The sequence below is a fragment of the Solea solea genome, chromosome 11 (genome assembly GCF_958295425.1).
Source record: "Solea solea chromosome 11, fSolSol10.1, whole genome shotgun sequence".
NCBI lineage: Eukaryota > Metazoa > Chordata > Actinopteri > Pleuronectiformes > Soleidae > Solea > Solea solea.
Genome location: NC_081144.1, coordinates 20,871,374 through 20,899,154, shown reverse-complemented (window position 1 = coordinate 20,899,154; position 27,781 = coordinate 20,871,374). Strand labels below are relative to the sequence as shown.

Sequence of the window (27,781 nt, the reverse complement as noted above, 5' to 3'; positions counted from 1 at the left end):
TCTTGGGATTTGTAGTATTATGGTGCTGCGGGCACATAATACTGCGGGCCGGTTTTAATAATAATTAAATATCATCCCGCGGGCCAGAGACAACTCATTCACGGGCCGGATCCGGCCCGCGGGCCTTGACTCTGACATATGTGATCTACAACATGTGGTTACTGTATCAGCACAACTTGCAAACAAGCATTAGTTTTATGAGGGTAACATTTGGCTAATCCTTGGATTTGGTTAGCCTCATTTTTGAAAGTTGCACTTAACTAGGGTATAACAAAGGTATACAAGGACAAGTACAAGGACACCCTATACGCCTATATATGAATGCACAAAATTGCGCTATAAAACTAATCGCTTTCTGTGTGCAGCATGGAAATGTCCCTGGCCTCACAAGTACTCGTACTAAGCTATACTGAGTTGTGTGCGTGTGTGAACTCATCTGACAATGGTTCGAATGTAACAGAAATCTGTTGTAAAAAATAACAGTTTTAAAGAACAGTGGCACATTTATCAGAGGTCTGGTTCTGTCTCGCAGACTGAACAGGCTGAAGGCCTACGAAGGAGCAACATGTTAATTGTGTGTTACATATTTAACAGCGGTGTGAAGGCTCAGTGGAGCATATCCTCAATCTGTCGGTGGAAATCGTTTAGAAAAGACACAAGGGGGTCATTCACATAACTCAGCAACAAGGTTAGAGTGACATTATGGGCTGAGATTGTCAGGATACAATGTTTTCATATTCATTAGCAAGAGTCACTGGGTTCGTGTGGATGTACCGGCTGCTATTTTGTTTTTGTCCTCTCATAAACGGCTATTTAAAATAAACTATCCAAACTAAAATTTGACTGAGTGATTTAATGACCAAGAAAGACATGAATTTATGTAGAGTTGGAAGGAGTAGCTCATAGTAAAGAGATGTCAGTAAAGTGCGACGTTCAAGTCAAGTCAAGTCAAAGTCACGAGAGGTCAAAGAGTCACTGAGGGAGACGGCGACATAGAGGCTGAGGACACAGAGTGGCAATCTCACCGTGACTTTGTGTTGTCCAGTGAGGTTGGGCCATTCACACAGCAGCTGGCTCTCAGACAGGGTGAGTACACAGGGAGTTTCCCCAATCAGCACCGTGTAGTTCAGACGACTGTTACCTGGCGCCGCTGGGATCAAGTTACGACCCTAAACACAGAGCAGGGGAAAAAAGCGTGAGGACACAGAAGGCTTGAACTCCTTTCTACATGGTTTATCTTCATTCAGATGTTTGTAAGAGGTGAACATCATGGATGCATGTTTGTGAAGGTTCTCATTCATCCAGGTCATGGTTATCTTCAGGAGTTAGTTGTAGGCAATTGGACAATGTCTCACTTATCCAATAGGCTTCCCCAATTCTGATCATTTATGCAACTAAGATGCTAATATGAGTGAGATACAAGATGGGAGGAATGGAAGGAAGCTGGAGTACCGAGAGAGAACCCATGCACACATGGGGAGAACATGCACAGACAGAACCTCGGTCAAACTGGGATTCAGACTTTCTTGCTGTGAGGCAACAGTTTTAGCCACTACTTTGCTGTGTGACCCTGAAAAAAAGTAATTGTAAATTTGGCCTGTCTCTTCTCTGTGTTGCTCTGACCTGCTATTACATATTATCTACCTCACTAACTTGCATCATAGCCTATGATTTAATAGGTGCCATCTTCATCGTGTAGTCTACATACATCATACTGGATGTCGTAGCCAAGTTTATTAGATTTGTGTCGCACAGTGTAATAATGATCTTATAAGCTTGTTGAAACTGCACAGTTTGTAGGAGGGTTGTTTTATTTCCTTAATAACTCTTAGCACTTTACTACAGGAGCTAGGTAAGTATCATTTTTAACAAATTCCTCAAACAGGGGTCAATCACTTTCAGCTGTGGACTTAAACACTTTTGGTGCTCTTACAGCAGGGGGACAGATCTGACGGACTAACCACAATGTTGGTATGCTGCCATAACGCATGAATTATGGTTTTCTAGCATCATATATTACAATTCCTGTGTTTTGTGCTTTGAAGGTATCGTAAACCAAGCCAGAAACCACAGAAGAAAAACAAAAGTATACTCTTGATTGTTATGTAGAATATAAAGCAACTGAAGGTACACAGTCCACTAAACTGAACACCATGTGAGTCCCCACAGTGGTTGTGAAAATGTGTCATTTTCTATCCCACTTTCTTTCAATTTCAATATTCAAGTTCAGTATTCAACTTGAGACACACTTTGTAATGAAAGGGAGGCAATTTTGTGGGGTGAAAAGAGCGAACTGAAGTAACAGCAAGAAAACATAAAAGCAACAGGAGGAAAATGAATACAAAGAAAACAAGATGGATAGAAAATGTGGCAGGAACACATCAGGAGAGCAGGCACGAGGAGTGCAGAGTAGAGAAAAGATTATGAGAGAGGTAAAGGAAGATATAAGGAGTATAGCCGGTGAGTGAGCGAGGTTGACGGAGAGAGGGAGAGAGAGAGAAGAGATAGCTGCCGCGTGTCCTGCTGGCTTAGCTGTGGGACGCAGAGACAGACTCCGTTTTCCAATCCCATCGTCTCTGCAGGCTGCCAACCAGCCGTGCTCTGCAACCCTGTAAACACGCATCCCATTCCATCTCACAGTCGCACACACACACACGCATGCAGAGTTCAAACCACACATGTACTCCAGTTTCAGCCACACACGGAGCTGTTGCCACACATATACACAACAGGCAAGAAGCTTCATGCCGGGATATACGCTCAGAGACACACAAACACCCACAGTAAAGCACTCCAGAAACACCAAGACCAGATAAATATTTTTTCTCCTGCTAACACACCTCACTAAAAACACACCCGACACTTCAGATGAGAAATTAATTGCGTGGCGAGCACAGTGCATGCATCTGAGACACGCTATACCCTCACATCCCATCTTGCCAAATTGCATTTTTGTCCATCTCATCAGTGCTTCCACTATGTAGGCAGTTTTACCAACAAGCCAAGCAGGAGATTTGGCAATTACTGAGAGGTTCTTTGCTAATAAATTATCATTTAAGAAATAAATTACGATGGTTACGCTGCTTTCAATTCTGTCATGGACATAGACACCGTCACACATTTTGTGGTAACACAGAAAATAGTCTGTGATAAAGATAAAAACACTGTGCTACTACAGTATGCGCAATTTAACAGGGAAATAAGAGACTTTGTATAATGTCACATTTTTGTGTAGAGCTTAAATAAATTAAAGAAATTATCTTACAACCAATAAATGAGTGGCACTGTTCAAGCTTCCTTCAGTTATTTCTTTTTATTATGCTTCATTTCAAATTTGTAACGGCATATACTGCATATTCCCTTTGCCACATTAATTCCTTTCCAGTCAGTCTGACTAAACATTTCAGATGAGCTCAGTGTGATGGCATAAACCACATACAAAACTAAGAAATTGGCAATTAATTTCATACACCTACATGTCCAGTCACTGTTGATGAAAATTAAAGCCAATATAATCCACGTCCCCTGGACTCTGGGTCTACGTGCTTCCACACTTGCCCTTCCAGCATCAGAAATTAATTACACAAATTGAAAGCGCTGCTTGAGAATGCAGAAGAGGACGGCAGTCAGAGAAACTGCTGTTAGGTAGTTACAGGAGAGAAATAGGTCTTGGAAAGTGTGGATGTTTGCTGTTAGCTTTCAATTAGGAATTTGTAAGAACCTTCATTTTCTACCCGTGTGAGAGACCTTGTAAGCATATTTGAGCGATTAAGCAAGCCTTTATGGAAAATAGAAAAAAAAAATGTGTGCATCAGTGTATGTGTACTTGCCAATTGCCATTTATCACACAATTGTCTACATGTATTGATATGATGTTTTGATTCTATTTTATTCTGTCAATTTTTGTTATTTACAGATTCATTTTACACCATAAATATGTTTCTTTTGTTGTAAACTGTATATCAAAACAAACACTTTTATACTGAAATAGTGTGCAATATCAAAAATATATCATAAATATTTTTTTATTTGAAACATCATGATGGATTATCAAGATATATTTTCAAATTTGTCAACCACTTTCTTTTGTATACACAAACAGCTTGCTACCCACGCAGGTAGCCCATAGTAAACATTCTTCTGTAGCCAAAATGCCTATTTGAAGGTTTCTCTGCTGCCAAATATTATACATTAAGTTATAATAAGTCTTTTGAGCAGATAAGTACAGGGCTGACTTCAAGCTAGTATGATTTAAATAAATCACAAGACATGTTAGCTAGGACGAGGCTAGCTGTTTAGCATGCTAATTATTTAGCTCGCTGCTGAACTTGTAACATTTCTGCTTTAAAGGTGTATAAACAGTGTTAATGCTAACCCTGGCTACGTAACAATGGTGAAAACACTAACTTAGAATCACATTAAGAGGAAAGTCTAGTACAGGAATTATCTCTTCTGTTGGACACAAATCCAAGATGCTGAGAGTGTTTAGGCTAATGTTAGACTACAAAATCAAGGTTAATTTAAAACCTTACCCCTAACTCCTGACACCATGTTTCACTGTATGTTGTCATGAGCACAAAACAATCCTTTCAACACTTGTGAATGTCTGACCTTAAGAATGAGAGGGGATGTGGGTTTTAGCTCCAGTATTCCAGAGGGACTCAGTGGTTCAAAGACGGGGTCGGGGTAGTAGCTGAACGTCTCATTCACCACAACCAGAGCGTTCACGTTGTCCATGTAGAACCCGATCTCATCCGGGCCAGTGCCGGTCTCCAAAAAACTGAGCTCTGAATCGGCCACCGATGGAGCGAGGCACACCATGACGGAGTTGTTATACACCGTACAGTTCTGGAAATGGGAGAGACATACACAGGTTTATGGCTTGGAATTTAAAGGAGCGGTGATAAAGAAAGTTTCATCACTCACTAGAGTTCAACTATACAGTATGATGTATGTGGGCACAATTGAAAATAAATCTATAATAATACACTACTGTTGTTTTTATAAGAGAACAGTTGAAACAGGCAACACAATCTCCTTTGAAAAGTGTGAAAATCACCCTCGGGTTATACTTTTCCTGATATTGATTTGGTGGGTATAATAACCCATCCTTTTTGAGAGTTGATGCCCTGTGAAACTGCAATGCTGTTATAGCTATTGGAAATGTAAATTGGTTTTAAATTTATGACCAACTGCTAATAATCATCAATGTGCTGCGTTGTTGACATCATTGCTTTGGAGAATATGTGAATAAACAACGTCATGGCAATGTTTGCTGCAGTTTATATGACTGCATGGAGGACAGTACTTTCAGCTTGTTTTACACCAATTATTACAATTGCACTTTACATTACATGTCAACTGAATAATATGAATATAATTTTTTTATTATCTTTTTGCCTGAATGTAATGCTTTTAAGCCAACAGCTATTGGAAGTTACAACATCCCATCAGAATATGATTTGGCAAATAATCTTCACATTCAGTTTCACTCTAACGCTAAATAATGCCACCGTGACAAAACTTAAGCTAATAAGATGAGATACACATAATCCTTAATAAGTCCCTAAATGGGAAATTTTGCAATACAACGTTACACAGATAGTACTCTTAACATCAAAATAAAATAAATAGGAAATAATAAGTATTAGAAATTATAAAGGATAGAATAATATATATAATGTAAACAGCATTGAATGGTCATATGTTCAGAGATGAAGGGTGAAGGATTGCACATCTACAATGATCAAGACAGTGACCCATCTCAAACAGATCTCTGCAAATTGACCGTTTCATTGAATCACAAGTGAGGAAATGAATTAAAATGTACAAATAATGTTTACGTTTTAAAAAATAGCTGTCATTTGTGCCATGGTCCGTAGAAAATGAAACATCAGCATGGTCCTTTAAGTGCAAAGTGGTGATTTGACAGAGGACTGTGAGGGACACGTTGTGTAGACTGTTGGCCTCCCGAAGCTTTAACTTCATCTGCAGGCTGAAGTGCCTTAGTATTAGTTTGAAGTTTAATTTGAGCTTCAAATCACACTGACAATCATCAAACTGCTTTTGTGCAACGATGAAACCAATAAAACTTTTCAATGGGACACTTTTGAGTGGATTGTGTTTTTCTTTATTCTTTACTTTTCGTCATTCTATCTTTCGCTCTTTCTCCCTCACACAATGCACACACAGTCTTGTGGGACACAAGCACTCATGTGGCGTGCTGACATTTGAAAAGCTATGCAGCCTGAAGTAGTGTTAGATGTCTGAAAGAGATGTGAGCAAAACACAGACGGACCATCCTGCCACCTCCATAAGTGCCATAGAAGCAGGTGATGTGCTTGAGATGAGCTTGTGTGCACTCTGTGTGACACCATATGCATATAGCATATAAATAACTCGGAAATATATACAGTACACGCCCGCTGGCTATGCGGGGTTCCACACTGGCTGCCTGTCACAATGTGAACTTGTTCATTAGTGTGTGTACTTACATGAAAGGATTCTGCCTGTCCATACTTGGCCCTGATCTTTGGTTCTCGGATGGTTGCGAGGTTGGTCCCGCTTACTGTCAGCAGAGTCCCGCCACTGTAGAAACAGGAAAACATGATGGTGGGCAGTGTATTAAAAGAAATGACCACTGTACTGGACACAAGCATTTCGGACGCCTGACCATTACAGTAACAGGGACTGTAATGAAGTATTCAAATACATACACATGTACCTTATGTAGATATAATAGCTGCCTCACTTCCTGGAAGACTTTCTTTATGAGGTCAAGCACTGATGTTGGACAAGAGGTTCTGGCTCACAATCTCTGTTCCAGTTCATGCCAGAAGTTCTTCCACACCAGACTCACCATAACATGCCTTGTTTTGTGCACTGGTTAACAGTCATGTTGGAATAGAAAAGCCTTCCCCAAACTGGAAGCATAGCATTGTCCAAAATGTCTTGGTATGCTGAAGCATTAAGATTGCCCTTCATTGGAGATAAGGGGCCTAGTTAAAAAAGCCTGATTGAAGCACCTGAATTCAATACTTAACATGTATGGCCAGATACTTTTGGCCATATAGTGTTTCTTTGATTAGTCAAGTTTGAATGCTCCAAACTGGAGACGATGAAAAACATTCTCCAATACCTTGATGGACTAGAACGTCACTTAAAACATTTGCTAAAACACAAGCCAATTCCTTGGATTTTGTGAGGTGACGTTAAGATTTAATAGGGCCTAAAATGAAAAAGACGTTTATTTCAGCGTTGTGAGGGGACAAATGCCTCTCCGCTATACTTTCTCGCTAAATATTCTTGTACCTTCTGTAGACCTTCTCTTCATTCATTGTCTATCACTTTATCCTCCACATAAGGGGCACGGGGAGCTGGAGTCATTCCCAGCTGACAAACGGCGAAAGATGGCATACACGCTAGAGAGGTCACTAGTCCATTGCACGGCCAACCATTTACTCTCACTTTCACACCTACAGTCAATTTAGAGTGTCCAATTAACCTGTTTTGGGAATTTGTGATGATAGCATAATTTAATTCAATCAGGCAGAAGGTAAGTCGTCACATCTGGCTTTTAATTACAGCTCCATGTCTACTATCTCTAACTCTCAACACCATTGGGAATATTAGGCACATTCTTTTTTGGTAAGTTAGCAAAGTGATTCCTGCAACATGCAGGTGCCGCCTTTCATAGTAGACATTAATCCGACAGAGAATGACTCGTGTGCATAAAATGAAAGGGCAGAAGCAGCAGAGTAAATGATATGGTGACACGAGGCAGAGCTTAAGCCTCTCAACATCTAGAGCTGGCTAACTAAAGACATTCATCTCCCACTCTTACCGAGTAACACAATACCAGCAAATAGTAATGATAGGGAAGGACAGGGTGCAAATGACAAAGGTAGTTGTAACGTTTCAGACATTTTGGATGGCAACACGATTTGAGATTGGTATTCTCAGTTGTTCTCTCCTTTTCCTATGACAGTCTGCAAGTCCTTAGCTCGATTAAACATGTAAGCGTACTGATTGTTTGATCTTCTTCCTCTTGGCTTCTCCCTTAGGGGTCGCAACAGCAGATCATCTGCCTCCATCTTGTCCTCTCCCCTGTCTCCTCTTCTGTTACACCAACTATCCTCCTTCACAACATCCATGGACCTTCTCTGTGGTCTTTCTTTTTCCCTCCCGCCCAACAGCTCCATCTTCAACATCCTCAGCCCAATATAATCACTAACCCTCTTATGCACGTGACCAAATCATCTGAACCTTGCCTCTCTTACTTTATCTCTAAACCTGAGCCGTCCCTCAGATATGCTCATTTCTACAGCGCTATTCCAATTGTTCTTCTTTTGTTTAATTGTTTGCTAAGAACTTTCTACTGCTAATCCGGTCTGCATTTTCATCGAGGAATGACATTGTCGTGAGTGTGTTTTTTGTGTTTACATTCTGCTACGCTACAGTTATGCAGCATCTCCATTGTCACATTGTTTACACCAGGGAGGGGCTAGTTGCATTGAAGCTGACTGGCATAGTGTTCAGAACAGTGGACTTTTCCTGCATAACAAAAAATACCCACAGAGGACGCATGTGAGGAGGAATGGAAAGATGAGACCCGGGTCCAGACGACAGAGCATGACGGAGAAGGTGACAAGCTTGTCGCTTTCATAAACAACAGATGGCGTCACCCTGGTCATGTTACAGTATGTTTCTGCACCTCGGACGTCAAAACTGTAAGCTGCGTGTGTTTATACCGATTGTATAAACACACGCAGGGAGTTCACATACACCATCTTGGTTGTTGTTTACATCCCACCCCCCGCAAACTGACATCAGCTGCTCTGTTGTTGACATTGCTATCGTATTTCTCAGTTCAACTTCATGATCTTCAGTCGCAAACACACAAAAATGATAAATTACCATTTGTTCATTTCCAATTACTGCTTTCATACCTTTTATTTCCTCTTTTCCTTTATTATTGTGATTAAGCTTAAGCATCTTGAAGTGAGAGTGAGTTTGTTACAGAACTGTGTAAACATTGTGTACAAATTTAGTCTGATCAGTTGAGCAAATTACAACTTTTAATATGAATAAAAATTCAATCTAAAATGTTTCAATGACAAAATTATAATATTATATATTATTATAATATATTATAATCCAGTTTTAATATTTTAACTATTTTAAACTACAGGAATGCAGCTATACTGATATATATGCTGCACTTGTACACATACATACACACACAAACATTATTGCACTATTATGTGCAGAATTACATAAAATCATATATATTGATATGATCTAAGCTTGTTTTTTGTATACTTATATATTAATTTTGCTTATTAAACATGTGTTGTTTTCCACTGTAAAGGAATAATGAAGTGCTTGTCTGGTCTGAAAAAGTTAACTTTCTGTCAAAGCTTGTAACATATCCCTAAATTTGCCATCTTTATGTTTGGCTTCTAGCAGGAAAAGATTTTGTTAAAGTTAAGTTAAATATTAATAATAAATACCGTATACTCGTATCTCTTAAAGTTTTATGACTGTAATAAAACACAATATAATCTCTTCCAGAAAAGCACATTGTTGCAGGAGTAATGCTTCAATACCCATTACGTTACATATTGTATACTGTGTTTGCTAATATACTGTAAAGATGTTAATAAAAGAAAAACAGTGGCCGAGCGTAATGTGATGAAGGCAGCTGATTAACATGGAGCAGTGGAGCTGAGGCCACATTCAAATGTACTCAGTTTTAATTAGACATTTATGTCATTGCCACAAATGCACCATGGGACAAAGCAGGCTGCACTTATAATACCACATGTCCTTCCATTTCCTTCTCCACTCTCCTCCTCAGGTGGATGAATATTTGTGTCGAGTTGCTCTGTCCCTGTCCTCCTCTCTTTGTCTGAGTCTCTTTAGCTCAGCTACATGCTTTAGGGAAGAGACAACAAGGCAGTCGGGATGAACTCTCAGGAATAGCTGCATGGGGAAATACAACCACTGTTGTTAGTGTTTCACTCTATATGCTCTCCAAGCCTCTCTTACCATCTGTCCCCTATTTCTCTTGTACTACTATCTCTTTTTTTGCCCATTTTCATCTCACGTTTACATGCAAAGTCCAATTTTAGTCATGTAAACACATTAGCCCGACTAAAATTGAGCTAGTCTTAGTCAGACTAAGAAACCTGGATAGTTACATGCATGCGCTTAGTTGGAGTGGAGTCAGACTTAGCGTTCTACGTGGTATAAACTGCAGCAATGTTGCCGGAAAAGAATAATAAATAACATGATGGCGTGGCGAGAGCCAAAGCTACAGAGTATGACTTACTTTTGGACTGCTGTACAGCAGGTACGAAACATACAGAACCCAACACTCTTCTGACAGACAGCTTGAGGGAGGAGTCAGTAGTACAGGACTAAATGGGGTTGTCATAGCTCAGTGGTAGAGCAGGTCGTGTTCCTAGCAAGGTCAATGTTTGATCCCCAACCCTGCAAGTCTACATAGTGATGTGTCCCTGGGCAAGACAATTAACCCCGAGTTTCTCCTGACAGCTTTGTCAGCAGTGTATGAGGTACAGACCATTTTCAATTTAAATTGAATGACAAGTTTAAGGGCCACACGGCTGAGTAGTGGCGAGCACTGTTACAAGAAGGTCACTGGTTAAATCCCCGGCTTGACTGAGGGCCTTTCTGTGTGGAGTTTGCATGTTCTCCTCGTGTGGGTTCTCCCTGGGTACCCCGGTTTCCTCACACAGTGCAAAAACATGCAGAAGTGTTGGTGTGAATGCGAGAGTGAATGGTTGTTCATGCTTTTGTCCTGCGATGTCCAGTGACCTGTCCAGGGAGTACCCTGCCTATGTCATCTGGGATTGGCTCCAGTCAACCCGGTGACCCTCATGTGAAGGATAAAGCAGCAGGCAATGAATGAGTGAGAGTGACCAGTTTGGTCAGTTTGGTTTCTTTCTGCCTCTCCAATAAGACAACAGAATAACAACATGATGGAAAATAATGGGCTGATGTGGCTGAGGTGTTGCCATTGGCTTTCTGGTGTATCAGGAACATCACTTCGCCAACAGCCTGATGTCCTTACACGACTAAGCTTGTACCTTCTTTGGGAGGTTTATTCAACTCACTACTGTGACCTTTATGCTTATAATAAAATTAATACTTTGGTTAATTAATTTCACTTTCGGGATTCTGTGCCAACTACCTGCTTCTTGCCTGAACACCTATAATAAGCACAACCAATTTTTCAGTGATTATGCAGATTAGGCAGCTGAAGTATTCGACAGATTCAGTCCCTTGCCTACAGGTACCTTGGCAGTACTTGGCAAAAGGAGTGACAAGTCGCACACCCATGTTTGGGAGAATATTTTAATATTGTGGTCTAAAATTGCTTTTCTAACCTCTGGTGCAACCCAAATACTTTCCTCGCTGTCCCTGATGAGAACTCCGTGTTGATTTATTTCTGAAGTTCTGAAGTGTTCTTTCTAAATGGAAAATCATCAGCCAAGCACAATGATAATGCACTTTCTCTCCGCGTACCCACTTCTTGTTTTGTGTCCTAACCGTCTTTCATCTGCTCTTGCCATAAACGCTAAAGCACAATGATAGGGCTTTGGTGGCGTGTGTGTGTGTGTGTGTGTTCATGTGTTCACACAATAACCTGAGAATGAAGCAGACAACAAAGATGAACAGCTGCTTCTGTGAAGGTTATATACAGAGGTTGTGTGCGCGTGGACCGGTCAGTGGAAGTACATTTTTGATTGCTGACAAGTTTTTTTTTTTATACTTTCTACCTGAGCCGACATGTGACAAAGGGGGAAATTGCTGAAAAACATCCACTAAAGTAAAGCCTCTTTTATGTTCCCACGTACACACACACACACACACACACTTTGTGTCCCTATTTTGCAGGTGTGCTGTTTTGGGGTTTTCTCAGCCAGATGGAGGAGCAATCTAGGGCCAAACATTAGGGAATCAGTGGGGTGTGTGTGTGTGTGTGTGTGTCTGCTTCATGTGGGTTCACGACCCCTGAGTGAGTTTCCAGAAGTGGAACCCAAGTTCTGAGCTTCACTCATGCACACACACACACGCACGCTCGAGCACATGTGGGAGTGCAGGGCATTGATTTGGCCTCAGCTGTTTCTGGGGCCAGTCCTACTGAGAAACAAGGAACGGTGGAGGATTCATCAACACTCCAATCTGACAGACTCTGCATCTATCTGCTGCAATCTACTGATGAATCTCCACAGGGAAGGAAGCAACACACACTAGGAAATAAGAATCAGGAAGGAAATGGCAGGACACAAGGTTGGCATCTTTCAAATCTTTACATTAAAATAAATAAATGAAACAACAATATACCCTTAGGAATGTGAAATTAAAGAATTGGCAAGTGGGTTATAACATTATCCTGGACAACAGTTTAGATATTGCCAGATCATAGAACATGTAATCTGCAAACTAGTCTGCAGGGGCTTCCTTAGTCTCAGATTCAGAATCCAGACAGGACTTAAATCATGCGAGGAGCATCAGGTTCCAGTAATCAGTGGAGGTTGTAATAAATAGTGGGTGGAAAATCAAGCGCATACTCTATGTGCCCCAGAAAGGATTGAAATCAATAAATCAACTTAAATGCTGAACCTTTGCTTGTATGTGTCCTCCCCAGTGATGTTGCACTCGCATTCGGTGCCGAGTAGTGCAAGGTCTTAATTTATCGAGCTGAGGATATACTGTGCAGGGCACTGCATAACACAGTGTGGTGAGCTGAGTATCAAACTGAGAGGCAGAGAACATGAGCTCCGACTATAAACTATAAACGGCTATTTAATCCAACGTGATCTCACGCCACAGTTTTGGATCAACCGAGCTGTTGCAGCAGCTGATTTCCTTTGTTTAAAACCTTTTACATGAGCCAGATAAAACATGTCCAGCACTGTCAATTCACCTTGTTTACCATGTAGTTTTTCATTTTAATTTTGAAAATGCAAACCCCTCTCATCTGCAGCTAACTCCGCCCAATGCCTGATTATGAAAAATACCAAGAAGTAGGGTGAGACGTGTGGGGGAGTGCAGAGCAGTGAGGGGGCGTGGTCTGGAAGAGAAATCTGACACCGATTTGTTTCACGTGGTGGAGAGAGAAAAGTGAGGGGAGGAGTCTGGGACCTGGTGTTTGACAAGAGAGAGAGGCAACAGGTAAGCTGATTTTTATCACATAACGTATCATTTCAATACTTAACACTAAATTGCTAATATTTGCACCTGGATCAGTAACATTACCAGATATCCATATGTTATCCTAGGTTTGTTAAGAGGGTGCAGTTAAATCTTCTTTAACTCAGAAAGGGACACTTGTGTGGGCACTACCCTCACTGCCTTTTCCCAATCACAACAATGTAAAACAAGGTGTTCCATCCAAAAGAGTTCCTGATCCATCCCATAGAACAAAACAACCACTTACAAAAAACATTCATGTGTAACCATGTCAACATTTTGAATTGGCCCTTGAAAATAAATCCACAAAACATGTATTACACATACTGGGTTCCACCTGAAAAGGGGGATTTGGGGGTCTAAACTCCTTAAAATCACTTTGTCTAGCTGTCCTTGTTCAACATATGGGAATAGTGAAGCTAAATGGAGTGTGTGTGTACAGTAGGAGGAGTAAATAAATGATTTGACATCCCAGTGGCTTACCTGGCAATACTCCAGTCAGGTTCGATCCTCAGAACGGTGGGGTCGTCAGTGTAGTTAAACTTGACTTCAGGGTTTCTCAGCTCAGCGTCGTCAATGTCCACCAGCACCGATGACGTGCCTGGCGTCAAACCAGCCGGCGTGACACACACGATCTCACGGGCATTTCTCCTGGGTGGGCAAAGGGAAAGCAAGTAGGAAATGTTTGTTTGCAGTCTGAGACGCAGGAGCGTGAAACTATTTCGACAAAACCACAGTAAACTGAGGAGCCATCAAACATGAAGTTGAGCCTGATCGCTCAAAAAAGAATTAGAATAATAGAAAGTCAATGACTCCTTCCTTATGCCAGGACGCACTTTACACGCTGAGGTCAAATCTGAAGAGTCAATATATTTAATGACTTGCTCATTAAGCTTGTAATTATCGATGTCTAGCCCGAGAAGCAAATTAATCTGATTCTCTTAAAATCATATGCCGCTAATTTCATTAAATAATTCTGCTTGTGATAAATCAGCCTGTAGAGCTCGTCAAGCAGAGAGAGCGATAAAGAACTTTAAACGAGTGGAAGGGAAACGGCAGCTTGTATTTCCTTTATATGAAAAGGAAATGAGACGAACGCGGCTGCAGAGAGGAACAGAAAGTACGGGGCGACTGAAGTCATGTTTAATAAAGTTCATACCTGCTATGATTTCTGCTCTAAAAACGACGAGCACCAGCAGTCACAGAGAGAAGGATAGAAAGAGGTTGTGTATCTGCAGTGCACGTGTGTAAATACTGTATGTGTGTGTGTGTGTGTGTGTGTGTCCCAAAGGCAAAATAACATTTTCAATTGCAGTCTTGTGCTCAGTCCCCAGAAGCTACATTATCTAATATGTATTTAGCACAGTTGAGTGGTGGCTGCTTTTCTGGGGCATGACTTCACAGGAACAGTGCACGAGTTAGTGCATGTGTCTTATGTGTGTGTGTGTGTCAGTGCTTTAATGTAACACTGTACACTCTGTTGTGTCTCTACACATGACACTCGCACAGAGGAGAGTGTGTGTGAGAGAGAGGGGGAAAAAAGAGAGAAAATCCACAATATCCTTCCTCCCATGTCCCCTGATCTGTAACCATAGCAACCCCATTCACCAAGAACACATGCCCGGCAAGCTCCACAAAGATGCCACAAACACATTGGCGCAGCGAGGGTGTGACCGATAAAGACAGAGTAGAGGTGAGGGAACAGCCGTGGCGGTGGCGCTGTATCTGTGGATTACTGCGAGGTGGCGACGGCTCAGAAATGACTGCTGTGACAGCAAAGCTAGCATATAGTTGCTTCAATGGAGATTAGCCATGAGAGGCTAATCCATGTATTTGACATGCGAGCGACTGTGGTGATAGTTCAGATTTCTTCAAGCGCTAGATTAGGAAAAGCAGTGCAGACAAAGGGGTCCTGTGTGTTTGTGTGTCTGCGTGCAACTGTCACACACACACACACACACACACACACACACACACACACACACACACAAAGCTTCCTGAACCTCACACACTGATTACATGCCTCCCAGTACATATACAACTCTTTAGACGGTTACACAATGGATGGATTAATAATCGATTACTAATTTAATCTGCAACTGTTTTGATAATTGATGAATGGGTTTGAGCAGAGGTGGGTGGTAACGCACTACATTTACTCCGTTACCAATACTTTTACCGTGCCGATGTATCTGAATTGGATAATCCTAATTTATTGTACTTTTAGTTAAAGGGTGATGTATTTAATTTCCCAAAGAATTACTGTATTATTGTTTTAGTTCAAGGGTTATTTATTTTATTATAAAGACCGTATTTATTGTTTTATTTAAAATATTATTTAACATATCTTAATTTGAACATTGCAGTTTTATATTATGTTGTGTCTATTTTGTACCATTTGTGTTGCTCTGAATATTTCAAAGATAAATCTGGAGAAACTCTTGAGTACTCTTTCACTGCATACTTTTTTACTCTTTTGACTCTTGGACACTTGTTGTTGATGATGTTATTTTTCTGCCTCTGGTGTAGGTGAGCAAAAATGATTTGTATGTTGTTTCCTTCAACTGAAAAAACTGTCAAGCAAAACTTTCAGGTCTAACTGAGAGGGAGTGTTTGTGTGTATACAGCAGCTCTGCAGAGGTGGGCGGGGCATGAAGCGTTTTTGTTTGTTAAACTGCTGAACGATCTTGATTTCCGAGCAGTTAAATTCCCTCGTGATACTTGTCGTGAGCGCATCTTTGCATTTTCAGTCATACGACAGTCTATTTGCAGCCGTCTCACTTTACTAGCCCAATGCTGTTGTTGACCCTAGCTGTCTTGACATAATCACTACCTGTGTGCAGCATGGAAATGTCACTGAGGAACACAAGACCGAACAATAGCAGTTATTCATTTGACAAAAGTTTGAATGTAACAGACATTTGTTTAAATTTAAAAGCTGCACACAACAGTTTTAAGTAGTCTAATTTTTTCCCATTCTTATCTTAATCCTAATATCCTCTACTGTGTTGCTCTCACTTGCCCACAAGATAATTAAAATTCAATTTAGGTTTAAGAGGAAAAAAAAAAAGTGCTTCTCACCTTTTGAAGTAGCAGGGCTGTGGTCCAATGCTGACAGACACGTAGCTGCCTGCGTTGAGGTTGCTTCCCTCGATGGTGACCCGGGTGCCGCCAGAAATGGGCCCTTGAGAAGGCTGGATACGGGTGAAGTATGGAGTCTGGATAACAAACAGTTTGAGTTTAAATAATTTACTCTGCTCCTAGAGATTTTCTAACGAAAAAAAAATAAAAAATAGAAACGGTTCCACAAAAAAACACCCTTTGAAAAAAAGTTCTTGCTTTCATGTTCCTTACCACAAAGGTGAATGGCCTTGGGGACAGGGCTCTATAGTCACTGGCGCAGTCTCTCACACACACCTCCACCTGGGCCTCTTGAACCCTGTAGCCTGTCGCATCGTTCAGCAGACACACTATTCTGTAGATGGAAAGAGTGAATATTCGTAAATAAGGTTTTGAATTTTTTATAAATGTTAAATTCACATGAATGTTTAACAAAACTGTACCCAAAATGATAGCATAAGCAGGCGCACACATTATCCACAAAGAAAAGACAATCACATCTCAGGAACGGTGAGAAAAGGTAACATAAAAAAATAATGCATGTAAAAAGGAGGAGGAACCATGACAAATATGTCATGTCTGGTGTTGTGCAGGGATGTCAGGAATAATGTGATGAATAAGTGATGTGTGTGTAATATTTGAATAGAGATGCCCTCTATCTCAACATGCTTCATTTCCTAACTAACTGTACTACAGAGGGATTGTTTGATCTGCATGAACTCAATTCCTCCGCCGTGCAGGTCCCTGCAGAGGAGTAAATGTCAGGATGGAGGGACGAGAAGAATGAAGGAATGAGCATATGTCGGGGGTTATGGAGAGAGACGAGGCTGCATTTCTACAGAAGCTTGCCCTGATTGACTTTCTCCTGATGTAAGATTAGTCAGGATGAGAGAGGTATTGGATGTGTCTTCACATGCGCGGGTGTGTACTTCAGTGTGTGGGCATATGCACGGCTGTGTATGTGCAGGTTTGTGTAACTTACCTCTCTGCACTCACGTATTCCTCCTCGATCGGCACACAGGGCACTTTGCCCAACCTGACGCCCGGCTGAATGTCTCTGAACTGCAGACCCAGGTTCTCCCCCAGGATGGTCACCCTGGTTCCTCCTTGGCGAGGCCCCGTCTCAGGAAACAACTGGACCGGACAGAATTGGAATGGAAGAAAAAAAGGGACAAAGGATTCAACAATTTTACGAGCACTTTCCAACAAATAAATAAACAGAAATCAAAGGTTCAGTGTGTAATAATTGCGTAATAAACTACCATTTCAAAATGCAAAAGCAACATGGCATCATACGATGGTATCCTCCATAAAGCAAGGCCCTTGCCTTAAGTCAAGTTAGGTTTATTTTTAAAGCACTTACTGCCAATAAACCCTTCTAATCTTTACACACTGGACCTTTAACGACACTGAATGAATTAATTGTCTGTCTCCCTTCAACCATATTAAAGGCTGAAACAAACATGACATTGCATGAACACCCTCAAACAAACACACACGAAGACACGCAGGCACACTCCATACAGAATTGCCCTGATCAGGTGATTCAAGTTTTAACAAAGAAAAATGACCCTCTTAGTTTTTAAAAAAACACAGAATATGAGGTAAGGCTGAGACACAGAACTACACCAGCATCGTTTCAGCGGTTTAATTGAAACTTATTATGTCGGCATGGCTTCATCACCGAGGCTGTGGCGGTGTAGCGCGCGGTCACACTGCTGACCCATAATGTGATTTATCTAGCCAGATTATGGCGCATAGCAGGGACAGGTGTGGTGTGACAAAACAAATATGATGACTGATGGACGGTGGCTGTCACAAACACACACACACACAAACCTAATCCCTAACAAGCATCACAAGGTAATTATGTATAATCTGTCCACCGCCCTGTTCTTCCACAGCGCTTGGCTGAGCAGACAGCTCAGTGTGGAAATGCAAAGTCAGCCACTGACAGTTTGGAGGCATGCTGCTATTATTATAGAGCAGACAGTAACGAACAACAGATCTTGACAAATGGTGATTTCAACGGTGTGGACTAGTTTGGGGGGGGATGAACGATTTGTCTTGCCAGAAAGAGGAGATGTAATTCTAAACTTTTATATGGAGCAAGTCAGTGGAGATCCAAACCCTTTTCTGCAGGTTGTACCTGCTGGCACACACACAGAGCTACTACTACTCAGGTGTAAGGTTTGGCAAATGCCTCAGGCAAGGAAACCTCTGAGTGTTATTCAGTGTCTTTCCCCACCTTACATTTGAAAAGAGGGGAACAAAACAAATCTGCATATCAGTATGAAATTGCTCAAAGCATAATGGAAGCAACACAACTAACAAAACAAAAATGGCATTAGGGAAATAATCAAGAAAATCAGTTGGCTGAAAGTCAGTAAAAGAAAAAACACCAACACTGGAATCATATCATTTTTTCGACAACCAAAAACCAAGTCATGATAATTTAATTAAACAAAACAAAATTAACATATGGATAATTGCTCATTTTGAAATGAAATGCAACTACCCAATGATTCTTTTAGATTAACCTTATCTTCATCGTTCCAAACATATGACTACAACAGATTGCCAGACGAATCACAAATCTTGGATGCTCTTGCATGTTAAGGGCAAAATTTGGCAGCGTTGTTCTTTATCAGACATTGTTATTATGGAGAAAGACACAACTTCAGCAGCAGCCACATAGCTCCTGGCAGACATATGTTATGGGTTTAAGAATGAAACATCATTTGTTGGAGTAAAAAAAAAACACTGTTACCTTGCACTAACAAATAATGTGTATAACAACATAATAACGGGAGAGACCAAAGGGGGAGACCCTGATGGAGCAATCTAGGCGGGGATTATGCTGCCTGCTATTTGGAAGCTGACTCACGATGCTTGCCAATGGAGCCTCTGCACTTTGGCTCCACAAACACAATTGCTGGCAAACACTGACCAGAGTGAGTAGCCATCAAGCTCTAGGGTATGGTACGGACAACAGATGTCGGGGTGTGGAAATGGGGATTCAGATGTTTCGGGGAGAATGGAGCTATGATACCGCAGAACACAATATCAGCAAACCACCAAGGCCTGGCATGTAAACACTGGCAGAGCCGCAGACAGGCAGGCAACAGAGAAAGACGGAGAGAGCAGTGCTACTAAAAGTGATTACCGACATCATCTGCGGAGGGGGCTTTTCACAGAGGGACCTGTGGATACTATGGAAATGTATAGTGTCACATCAAAATAATCAACAAAGCATGGGGAAAATGCACATGTGGCTCTTATATGGGAGAGCAGTCTGTCCACAGACAGTCCTCTATCCAGATCCACATCACCACCACAGTCTAATCCTTTCTTCCTTGTACCATTACAGACCTACCAATAAGTGGTCGCCCAAATCCTCAGAGTCAAACAGACAGACAAACGTTAAAGCACTCAGATAGACTCTTCTTTAACTGCTCGCATTTTATATCTCGTTCTTATCCAAGGCCGGTCAAACCGTACAAGGTGTCCTTCCTCGTCTGAAAGAGATGCACCGGGCTTTCAGTTGACTTGGCGGCACATTTAGATGCTCAGAGGAGCGCGGGGGTAGAAATAAAAGTTAGAGATGGAGGTTACGGTTAGGGCCAAGAAAAGGACTGAGGTTAGGGTTAGGATAAATATCCAGGTTACGCTGTGTGAATATCCGCTGTTGGCTCACACTCTGACACTCTCCAGTGTGCCTCTTTCAGACGTGGACATATACTGTAAGGGACAGACAATGACAGAGCAGCGACATATGACGCTCTCAGAATGACAAGGGGCTGCATCCCCCCCCCCCCCCCGAGTTGTCTCAGGACTGTTTGAATCCCGACCGATAACTACAGTTAAGAGAGCACTAAAGTTAACAACAATCATACAGGCAATTGGGAACCGGGCCTAGAGACTGAGTCAACCACAGAAGTGGCCCACTTAGCCGGTGCACCCCCCTCCGAACAATTCGTTTAAAAGGTTTCCAACCCCACAAAGTAAAGTTTCATATGACATATGGATGGATGAAAGACAGACTGCAATTTTGAGCTGTATCGAAGCACTTAGCCCTACCCCTCCACTCTGCGTGCTCATGTGTAAGTGTAGCATGTCCACATTCTTGTTGAGGTAAAAGAGGTAGGGTGAAATAAGCTAAGTGCCAAACGAAAGGACATTTTTCAGGGGCACACTTCAAACAGATTGTTATTTCCCCGAATAATAGAATCCAAAGAAACGAATGGCGCTGACGTTAAACAAACAGAGTTCAGCAGGTTGTGTAGCGATACGCTAACCACAGCACAACTTGTTTCTTGTCTATTGTGCATTTTTTTCTTCTATCCAGGAAAAACACACAACATCTGCTTACGCAAAAGCCACCGGAGACCACTGATGACGCATTGTCCCACTCCCGTAGCAGCAGGTTTTAACCACTGGCCCTTTTAACTCAGTTCCAAGGGGTAGGAGAAGAGGTGGGGGCAGAAAATGAGAAATGGAATCATGCCCAGATTTTTAATACCACTTGAACCAAATATTTACTCTGTTACATGAGCCTCACTACTTGTGGTGGCATCATGTGTCACTCCTAATTTGTACCCAGACAGGTGAGGCTGTGAAACCTGACGCATATATAGTACATCACTCACTCAGCATGACGGGCGCGAAACAAGCACGATTTAAGCGTTGAATGCGAGACGCCTCACGACAGTGAGTTGGGCTGCAGACCAAACTCAAATGCCATTTACACTGCACGGGAAAAAGGAGACTTAATGTCAGCAATAACGTCACTGTCCATTAACCTCACTATGACCTCCAGCTATGTATCTAAAATATAATAGCTGTGGTATAAAAGATGGAGCCAGAGAGAAAGAACCCACTTTACCTACAAACTAAATGAAAGCAATTAAGTTCCTCTGACATCTCGGAGTGGATTTCCACAGGAACCTCAGAAACTCTTGGAAGTATAAAAGTATGGCACCACATAACAAGATAACTAGCGCTTACGGAGCCTGTGGGCATTCAAGCAGATGCCACAGTGTGGAAATGGGACCTCAAGCAGGCTTTGGACTCATGTTACAGCCATTTGACACAACACTACTACATTCAGACACAAAACCACCAGTCTCTGGGGAATGCAAGTACAAACACCCTACAGCTGAAAATGTTTTTGGAGGAAGAGTGATCTGATACAACAGTAAGAACTAACTAACAAGCCTTAGGATAAAACTGTTATAGGATAACAGATATAATTGTTCCGCATGAGATCTAAAACTCAACACAACACAACACAGAGGACTAGAAATGCCTGGCCCCTGCCAGATACTAGCCACTGACCAGTGAAGCCTGGAAGCACTGACCAGATATTCAGACTGAGCGGCAACATCTTTACTGCGCCATCATTCAGGGTGACACTGCACGGCTTATTAGCTGATCCTTTTAGACCGAGCGTTTGATTTATATCTGACAAAGGACTGCTTTGACTCCACCATAACCGATCCCCTTTATTGGGTACAGAGGACACCCTAATTAAACATCCAGTTCAGAGTGATCATTCAAAGATGGTGCTCTTCATACCTTGGCTCTAACACTTTGTTATTTAACTTGCTGTTGATAGATTCTCTTTTTCTGAGCTTTCTCTTGTTGACATGGTTGTGCACGGGAACATCAGCCAATTATTACTGCTGTGATTGCAGCGCGTATTATTCCTTAAGCGTGTGTTTGATTCTCTGTCTTGCACTGTGAGCACCTGGGGTGGTATGGAATGACATTTTATTCAAGGAGTGTAAGTGTGTCTAAATGCCATGCGACTGTCTGATTAAACATTTGTGTTGACAAGCAGCTCAAAAAGTGTCCCTCCGCTGTTTTCCACTTGTTATTCACCTCACAACTTAAAGAACTTTGGCTTTGAGGTTACCTACAGCGACCCACAGAGGAAACAACAAATCCAATTTTTTTCTTTGGACATTCTTTTCACTCTGTGTCTCACCAGGAACCACAGAGCAGGAATCCAGTACAAGTAATGAACTATGACGTCTCTCTGTGGAGGGGAGAATACTCAGAAGTCATTCGAAGCAAATGGGGAGGACGGGAAATTCAATTAACAGGGGTTGCTGTTTGCTTTCATGGGAATACCGATTCAAAAATACTCTATATGCCTGGTTATTATCTTCAAACGTTTGGGGACTGGGAATATCATTTTTCACAAAAGTGGACTTGTATTGTTTGTTTTCAATCAAATCAAATCAGGATATTCTAATGCGTTGTGAGGCTCGCGCTGATGATACACTGAGGTTACTGCAGCAGAACGTATATGATTGACCAGAACACCTATTGAATACAGCATCAGTCAGTCACTAACAGGGCTGTGTGGAAAACATGTCAAGGAATCACATCCAAAACCTAAATACAACCCCCTGCAATGATAGAAGTAGAAGTAATACTCACGCTTCTACGTATGTATTATCTAAATGACATCCTTTGAGGGTCATGAAGGGAGGCGGAGCCAATCTCAGCTCACACTGGGCAAGCGGCAGAGTACATCAACCAATGTTGACTTGGGGGGGGGGGGGGGGGGGAATGGAAACTCCACAAAGAAAGTCTCTGGCCAAACCACGGTTTAAAATAAGAACCTTCTCTGAGGCGACATTGATTACCAGTGGGTTACTGAACCACATGGTTGATTGACAAATATACTGGAAGTACTAAAGGTAATGAGTTTCTTCTCGGGAATATGAACTTGATTGAAAAATAAGTCGATGAATCAAGAGAAAATGGGCAGCCAGTGCTGTCCTCATATCAATACGTCTTTTACTTCTATCTTTTTACAACTCTTTAGACATTTATTACTTCACTTTCACTTTTCCCCCACTATTTCCAAACTATAAAAACATCACTCTTGCGTTTTCTGCTCCTTCTCATTCTCTCGAGCACATTTAGGCACAGATTTACAGAAGCGTGGACACGGAATTTCAAAGAGGTCTGCAGGTCTCCTGTGTTCTTCGATGTAGATATTTATATTTGCATGAAAGAAAAAAAAAGAAAAGCTCCACACAAGCACATTTACTGTGTATATATTAGACGGTTAGTGTGTTTTTACCAAACCACCACCACCATCATCATCAACTACACATGGCATACGCAGCATTATGTTACACTTTTTACTAACTCTACCTTCTACACGTAAAGCTTTAAAGTAAAAGTCGTGAGTTGACCCTTAATGATGATTTGACTGGTGACAAGATCTAAAATCTCCATAAACCCGGGAAAAATAACAGAACCTGACACATGGGCCTCTTTGTCCTCAATATGTGTCATTACAGCCTTTAAATATTTGAGCAAATCATTCAAAATCAACTACTTTTCTTTGAATTGTCTTTGTGTTGATACTTTTCAAAAACTATGGGCTGTTTCCTTTTGAAGGGAAACTTATAAAACCCCCTCATCTGAGGCAAAAACCCTGTCCAGTGCCTGATTTTGAAAAAGGCCTAAAAGTGGTGGAGGAAGGTGAGATATTGAGGTGTGGTCTGGTAGTGAAATCTCCTTTGCTCATTCGCTCACACCAAGCTTCAAGCAGAGGAGAGAGAAAGTCGACAAAGCAACAGCTCTGGCGCTTATAAAAAGGGGGAGGAGTCGGAGGCAACAAGCCTCGAGCTGGTTGGACAGGGAGGTCTAAGGAAGCCAATGGCCAAAGTTTGAATGCAGTAGCTGTTGTTTGTTAGTGAAGGAGTCGATACACTGATTTAATCACAGCAACATGTATAATTATTTAATACTACGACTAAAAACTGTGAATATTTGGATCAAGGCATAACATTACTACAGTATATACCCATATACACTGGTTACAGACATTAATGAAAAGAATAAGCATTATTACAAAAATCTCTGTTGCTTCAGTACCAGTTTGATGTAACGCTGAGTAATAATACAATTACTGTGCCAAGGGCGGGCACAAGGTCCCAACATGTGTGTGTGTGTGTGTGTGTGTTTTAATAGCAACACACGTAAGTAGAGCAGCTTTCATTCTGGGTTCAGGACACGTAGGGCTTTCGTGACCACAGGGGCTTCAACAAAGAGAGCTGACGCAACGGCCTATCAAGGTTTCCGAGTACTTGAATCTCCGCAGGCGACATTTACACTCCTCAAGAGTTGACGAGATTATAATGTGTAGCTCAAAGAAGCTGTGCCACTTTTTTTTTTTTTTCGCAGGTGATTTTTGAACTGTAACACTGGAGCGAGCTTGATTAAAAGACTTTGGGTTTGAGCGATACAGACTGAATTTCAATGCCGATTCCCCCCCTCTCCTCAGTTTAAGCTGCCTCCACTTGATACTCCCTCTCTCTCCGTCTATATATATATATATAATATATATTTATATACACACACAAGCAAGATGCAATAGTGACTCAACTGCGTGCGTTGAAACAATTAAGCAGTTTAAGGGAGTTTATTTCGTACACGTAGGTTATTCTTCTCGACAGCAAAATGAAGAGTGAGAAAATATAATTGCTCTTGTTTTTGTTGAACGTGATTTAAAAAAAACAGAAACAAATAAACGTTTTTTTTAACGTGCAGTTTCAGAGGAGCGCAATCTGTGTGCTGTAATATAATATCTGTGAGTGAGTGTTCAGCAACAGAGGCCTGAAATACTGGACAATCTTTCTGGACGGCAGAATGTCCTATTTATTCCACTTAATTACTAAATATAAAAATACTGGTGTTAATTCAATAATTTGTAATATTAATACCAATATATGTGTGCTGCTTAAACCCGAAACAGCATCTTCTTTATTGCCTTTTTTTATTATTATTAAGCACTAAAAAACATTTATATTCTTCATGAATAATACATTGACACAATAGCATTTACACTTTCATATTTTACATTTATCCAAACACAAGAAAGGCACTGTTGAAACACTGTGATTGAAACATCTGTGAAACTGCTGTGTTTTCTGTGCAATGACAATAAAAGGAAGTCTAAGTCTAAGTCTAATCAAGCAAAACATTTCACCACAGAGGCTTAAAACTTGGCCTTGATTAAACTAAAAAAAAGAAAAACCAGGCCTTTAATCTTACAGTTGAAACCAAACAAGTCAATATTTCAGCGACTGTGCGGCTTGGTTTTGGACTGCAGCGTCTGGTTTCAGAGTTCAGGGGTCAGCAAAAATGCTCTCTAAATCATCCGTCCTCTCATCTACAGGGATGAGACTTCATTGTGCGACAGAACTTACTTGGGTGAGTGTGAAAGGAAGCCCGGCTCAGTGAGCTTGTGTCGGTCCAGTCCAGTCTCACAGATGGCACTGGTCCTGCTCCAGTTCAGACAGATTTTCAGCCATGCTGAGACATGCGGTGCCAATCACAACCTTTTAGAGGCAGGTTTGATACAAACCAAAAAGACTATGTTTTCTTTAAGAGAAGAACAAATAACTGCACTTATTTATATGTGTTGATACACCCATTTTGACGATTGGTCGTACTTTTATTCAGATTTGTCCACGGGGCCTTTTTTTTTTTTTCATAGGTTTCCGATCCAGAATGAACTGCAGGCTTCCAGACTCATTTGTAACATGCAGAACTCTGTTTACCAGGCAGCTGCTCCCATTAACACTGAACATTACAGGGAAGGCACTGAGTGAATTTGTGCCATATTCTTTCTGCTTAGGTGCACTACATGTCTGAGACAGACTTTTGAAACTGCACAGTACCAAAACATTCGCACACAAAAGAACATAGAACGGATGCATTTGAGCAGCCCAGTGAACCAGCCATGCATCTTCAAAATATCACTGTTCCACACTGGTCTCACATACAGAATAGACACTTACCTTTGTGATCTTTGGATGGGTGCAGCGGCTGTTTCCAAGCGTGGCATGCATCCATCCTCCACCTTCTGCCAGCGCGAGTGGGAGGTGGGAATTTCCTCCGCTGGTGCACTCCTGCCGGAGGGAGCACTTCCTGTCCTGGACACACCAGCCACATTCAAACCTGGGGTCAGCCTTCAGGCACATGCCACAGCTGTCCCGCAGTGCTCTGCACTTGTACAGATGAGCTGGTGAGACAGACAGACAGACAGACAGGAGGAGAGAGAAAGATGTAAGGATCGAGTAAAGCAATCATCGACCATGATCAATGAATTCAACACTCAAAAAATTCAAATGTGTCTGTTGGAAGATTAACATCTTGAAAAAACTGCGTGACTTCAGAAGGAATCGCAAGCAAAAGAGATCAATTAGCATGCATTTTTTTAATTTAAGACAATGTCACAGAACAATTCCACTCAAGAGATTCTTTCATCATTATTTCATGTTTCAGTTTCACACACACACACAGAGGAGCGAATAAAATCAAGCCAGTCTGAGAGAATGCAATGAAACCGAACAGCCGGCAAACAAAAAGAAAGAAAGGATAAACTGGAGTACTGGACGTACTGGTGCCTCCAAATGAGCTTGTGTGCACCATATGTTACTTCTCAAGTTGTGACATTTTTGTTCCCAAAAAGGATGGAGCCCGTGTACTTTTGGAGGAAAAGAGTGAGAAATTGATCAGTCTATCTTCCCCAGTGGGAGAAAGATTTCCAACTGGATTATTTTCTCCTCTGTCTGTTTGCATTGCGTTACGTCAGTGTTACACACACACACGAGATAGCATGGCATTGCCATTTCCTAACACAGGAAGTATGTTCTGCATTCACCCGCTGTATCTCCAGGCAAACCTGAACATAGCACTGGACAGTCTAGATTTTAAATACCTGTCCGGCGCTGTTGCACAGGAACGCCGCATTAACTTCTAATGCCATAAGATCTATGGGCAATCAAATATGATTGGTTAAAAATGTAAACAAGGCTTCCATGTGTTGGCTGAAATGCCAAAACAGAAAACATCTTTGAATTCTGAATGGTCAAAAGAGCACGAGTTTATCAGCAGCAGCAGTAGTAAGGACAACGTTTGTGGGTTTTTGCACGATGTAAGTAGAAAAACATTGGAAGACACGTTCCACAGATAAACATAAGAACAACAGACGCTCCGCCAGAGCCTCTTCTATAATGTTGATATAGATTTGATATCATTTCCATATGCTTGTACATGTATCACAGGAAAGTTCCTTGGCAACAACAAACTTTGCTGCATGCTGCCAGGAAAGAGCAGAAATATTACAGATAGACATTCAGCTATGCATTTATTGGATTTAAACGATGCTGCTTTATTTGTTTGTTACCTTTAATTATAGTTCTAGTCCTATTTTCTTCCCAAACGTTTTATTCCACAACTGTTGTGTAACAAGTTAAGACTATGCACTTGGCGAGGTATTGTTCTCAGATCTCAGTCAGTTTTTGAAACGGATGTTTCCTGTTCTGTTACAAACACATCATGACATATCATGCATTAAATTGTCTTGCAGTGAATAGAGCGTCTCACTGTGTCATCATTATCATGG

The 27,781-nt window shown here is 41.4% G+C and overlaps 1 protein-coding gene across 3 annotated transcripts in view; it reads right to left on the bottom strand.

Annotated features, from left to right (window-relative positions):
- The window catches only part of LOC131468457 (plexin-A1-like), a 248,997-nt gene that overhangs the window by 44,842 nt on the left and 176,374 nt on the right, over window positions 1-27,781 (bottom strand). For all 3 annotated transcript variants that reach the window (XM_058642727.1, XM_058642730.1, XM_058642728.1), the window contains exons 12-19: window positions 26,172-26,395; window positions 17,324-17,475; window positions 16,576-16,696; window positions 16,303-16,439; window positions 13,705-13,872; window positions 6,495-6,588; window positions 4,612-4,848; window positions 1,026-1,169 (exon numbers count right to left, since the gene is read on the bottom strand). In XM_058642727.1, the coding sequence (XP_058498710.1) occupies window positions 1,026-1,169; window positions 4,612-4,848; window positions 6,495-6,588; window positions 13,705-13,872; window positions 16,303-16,439; window positions 16,576-16,696; window positions 17,324-17,475; window positions 26,172-26,395 (1,277 nt within the window). The remainder of the gene's footprint in view (window positions 1-1,025; window positions 1,170-4,611; window positions 4,849-6,494; window positions 6,589-13,704; window positions 13,873-16,302; window positions 16,440-16,575; window positions 16,697-17,323; window positions 17,476-26,171; window positions 26,396-27,781) is intronic.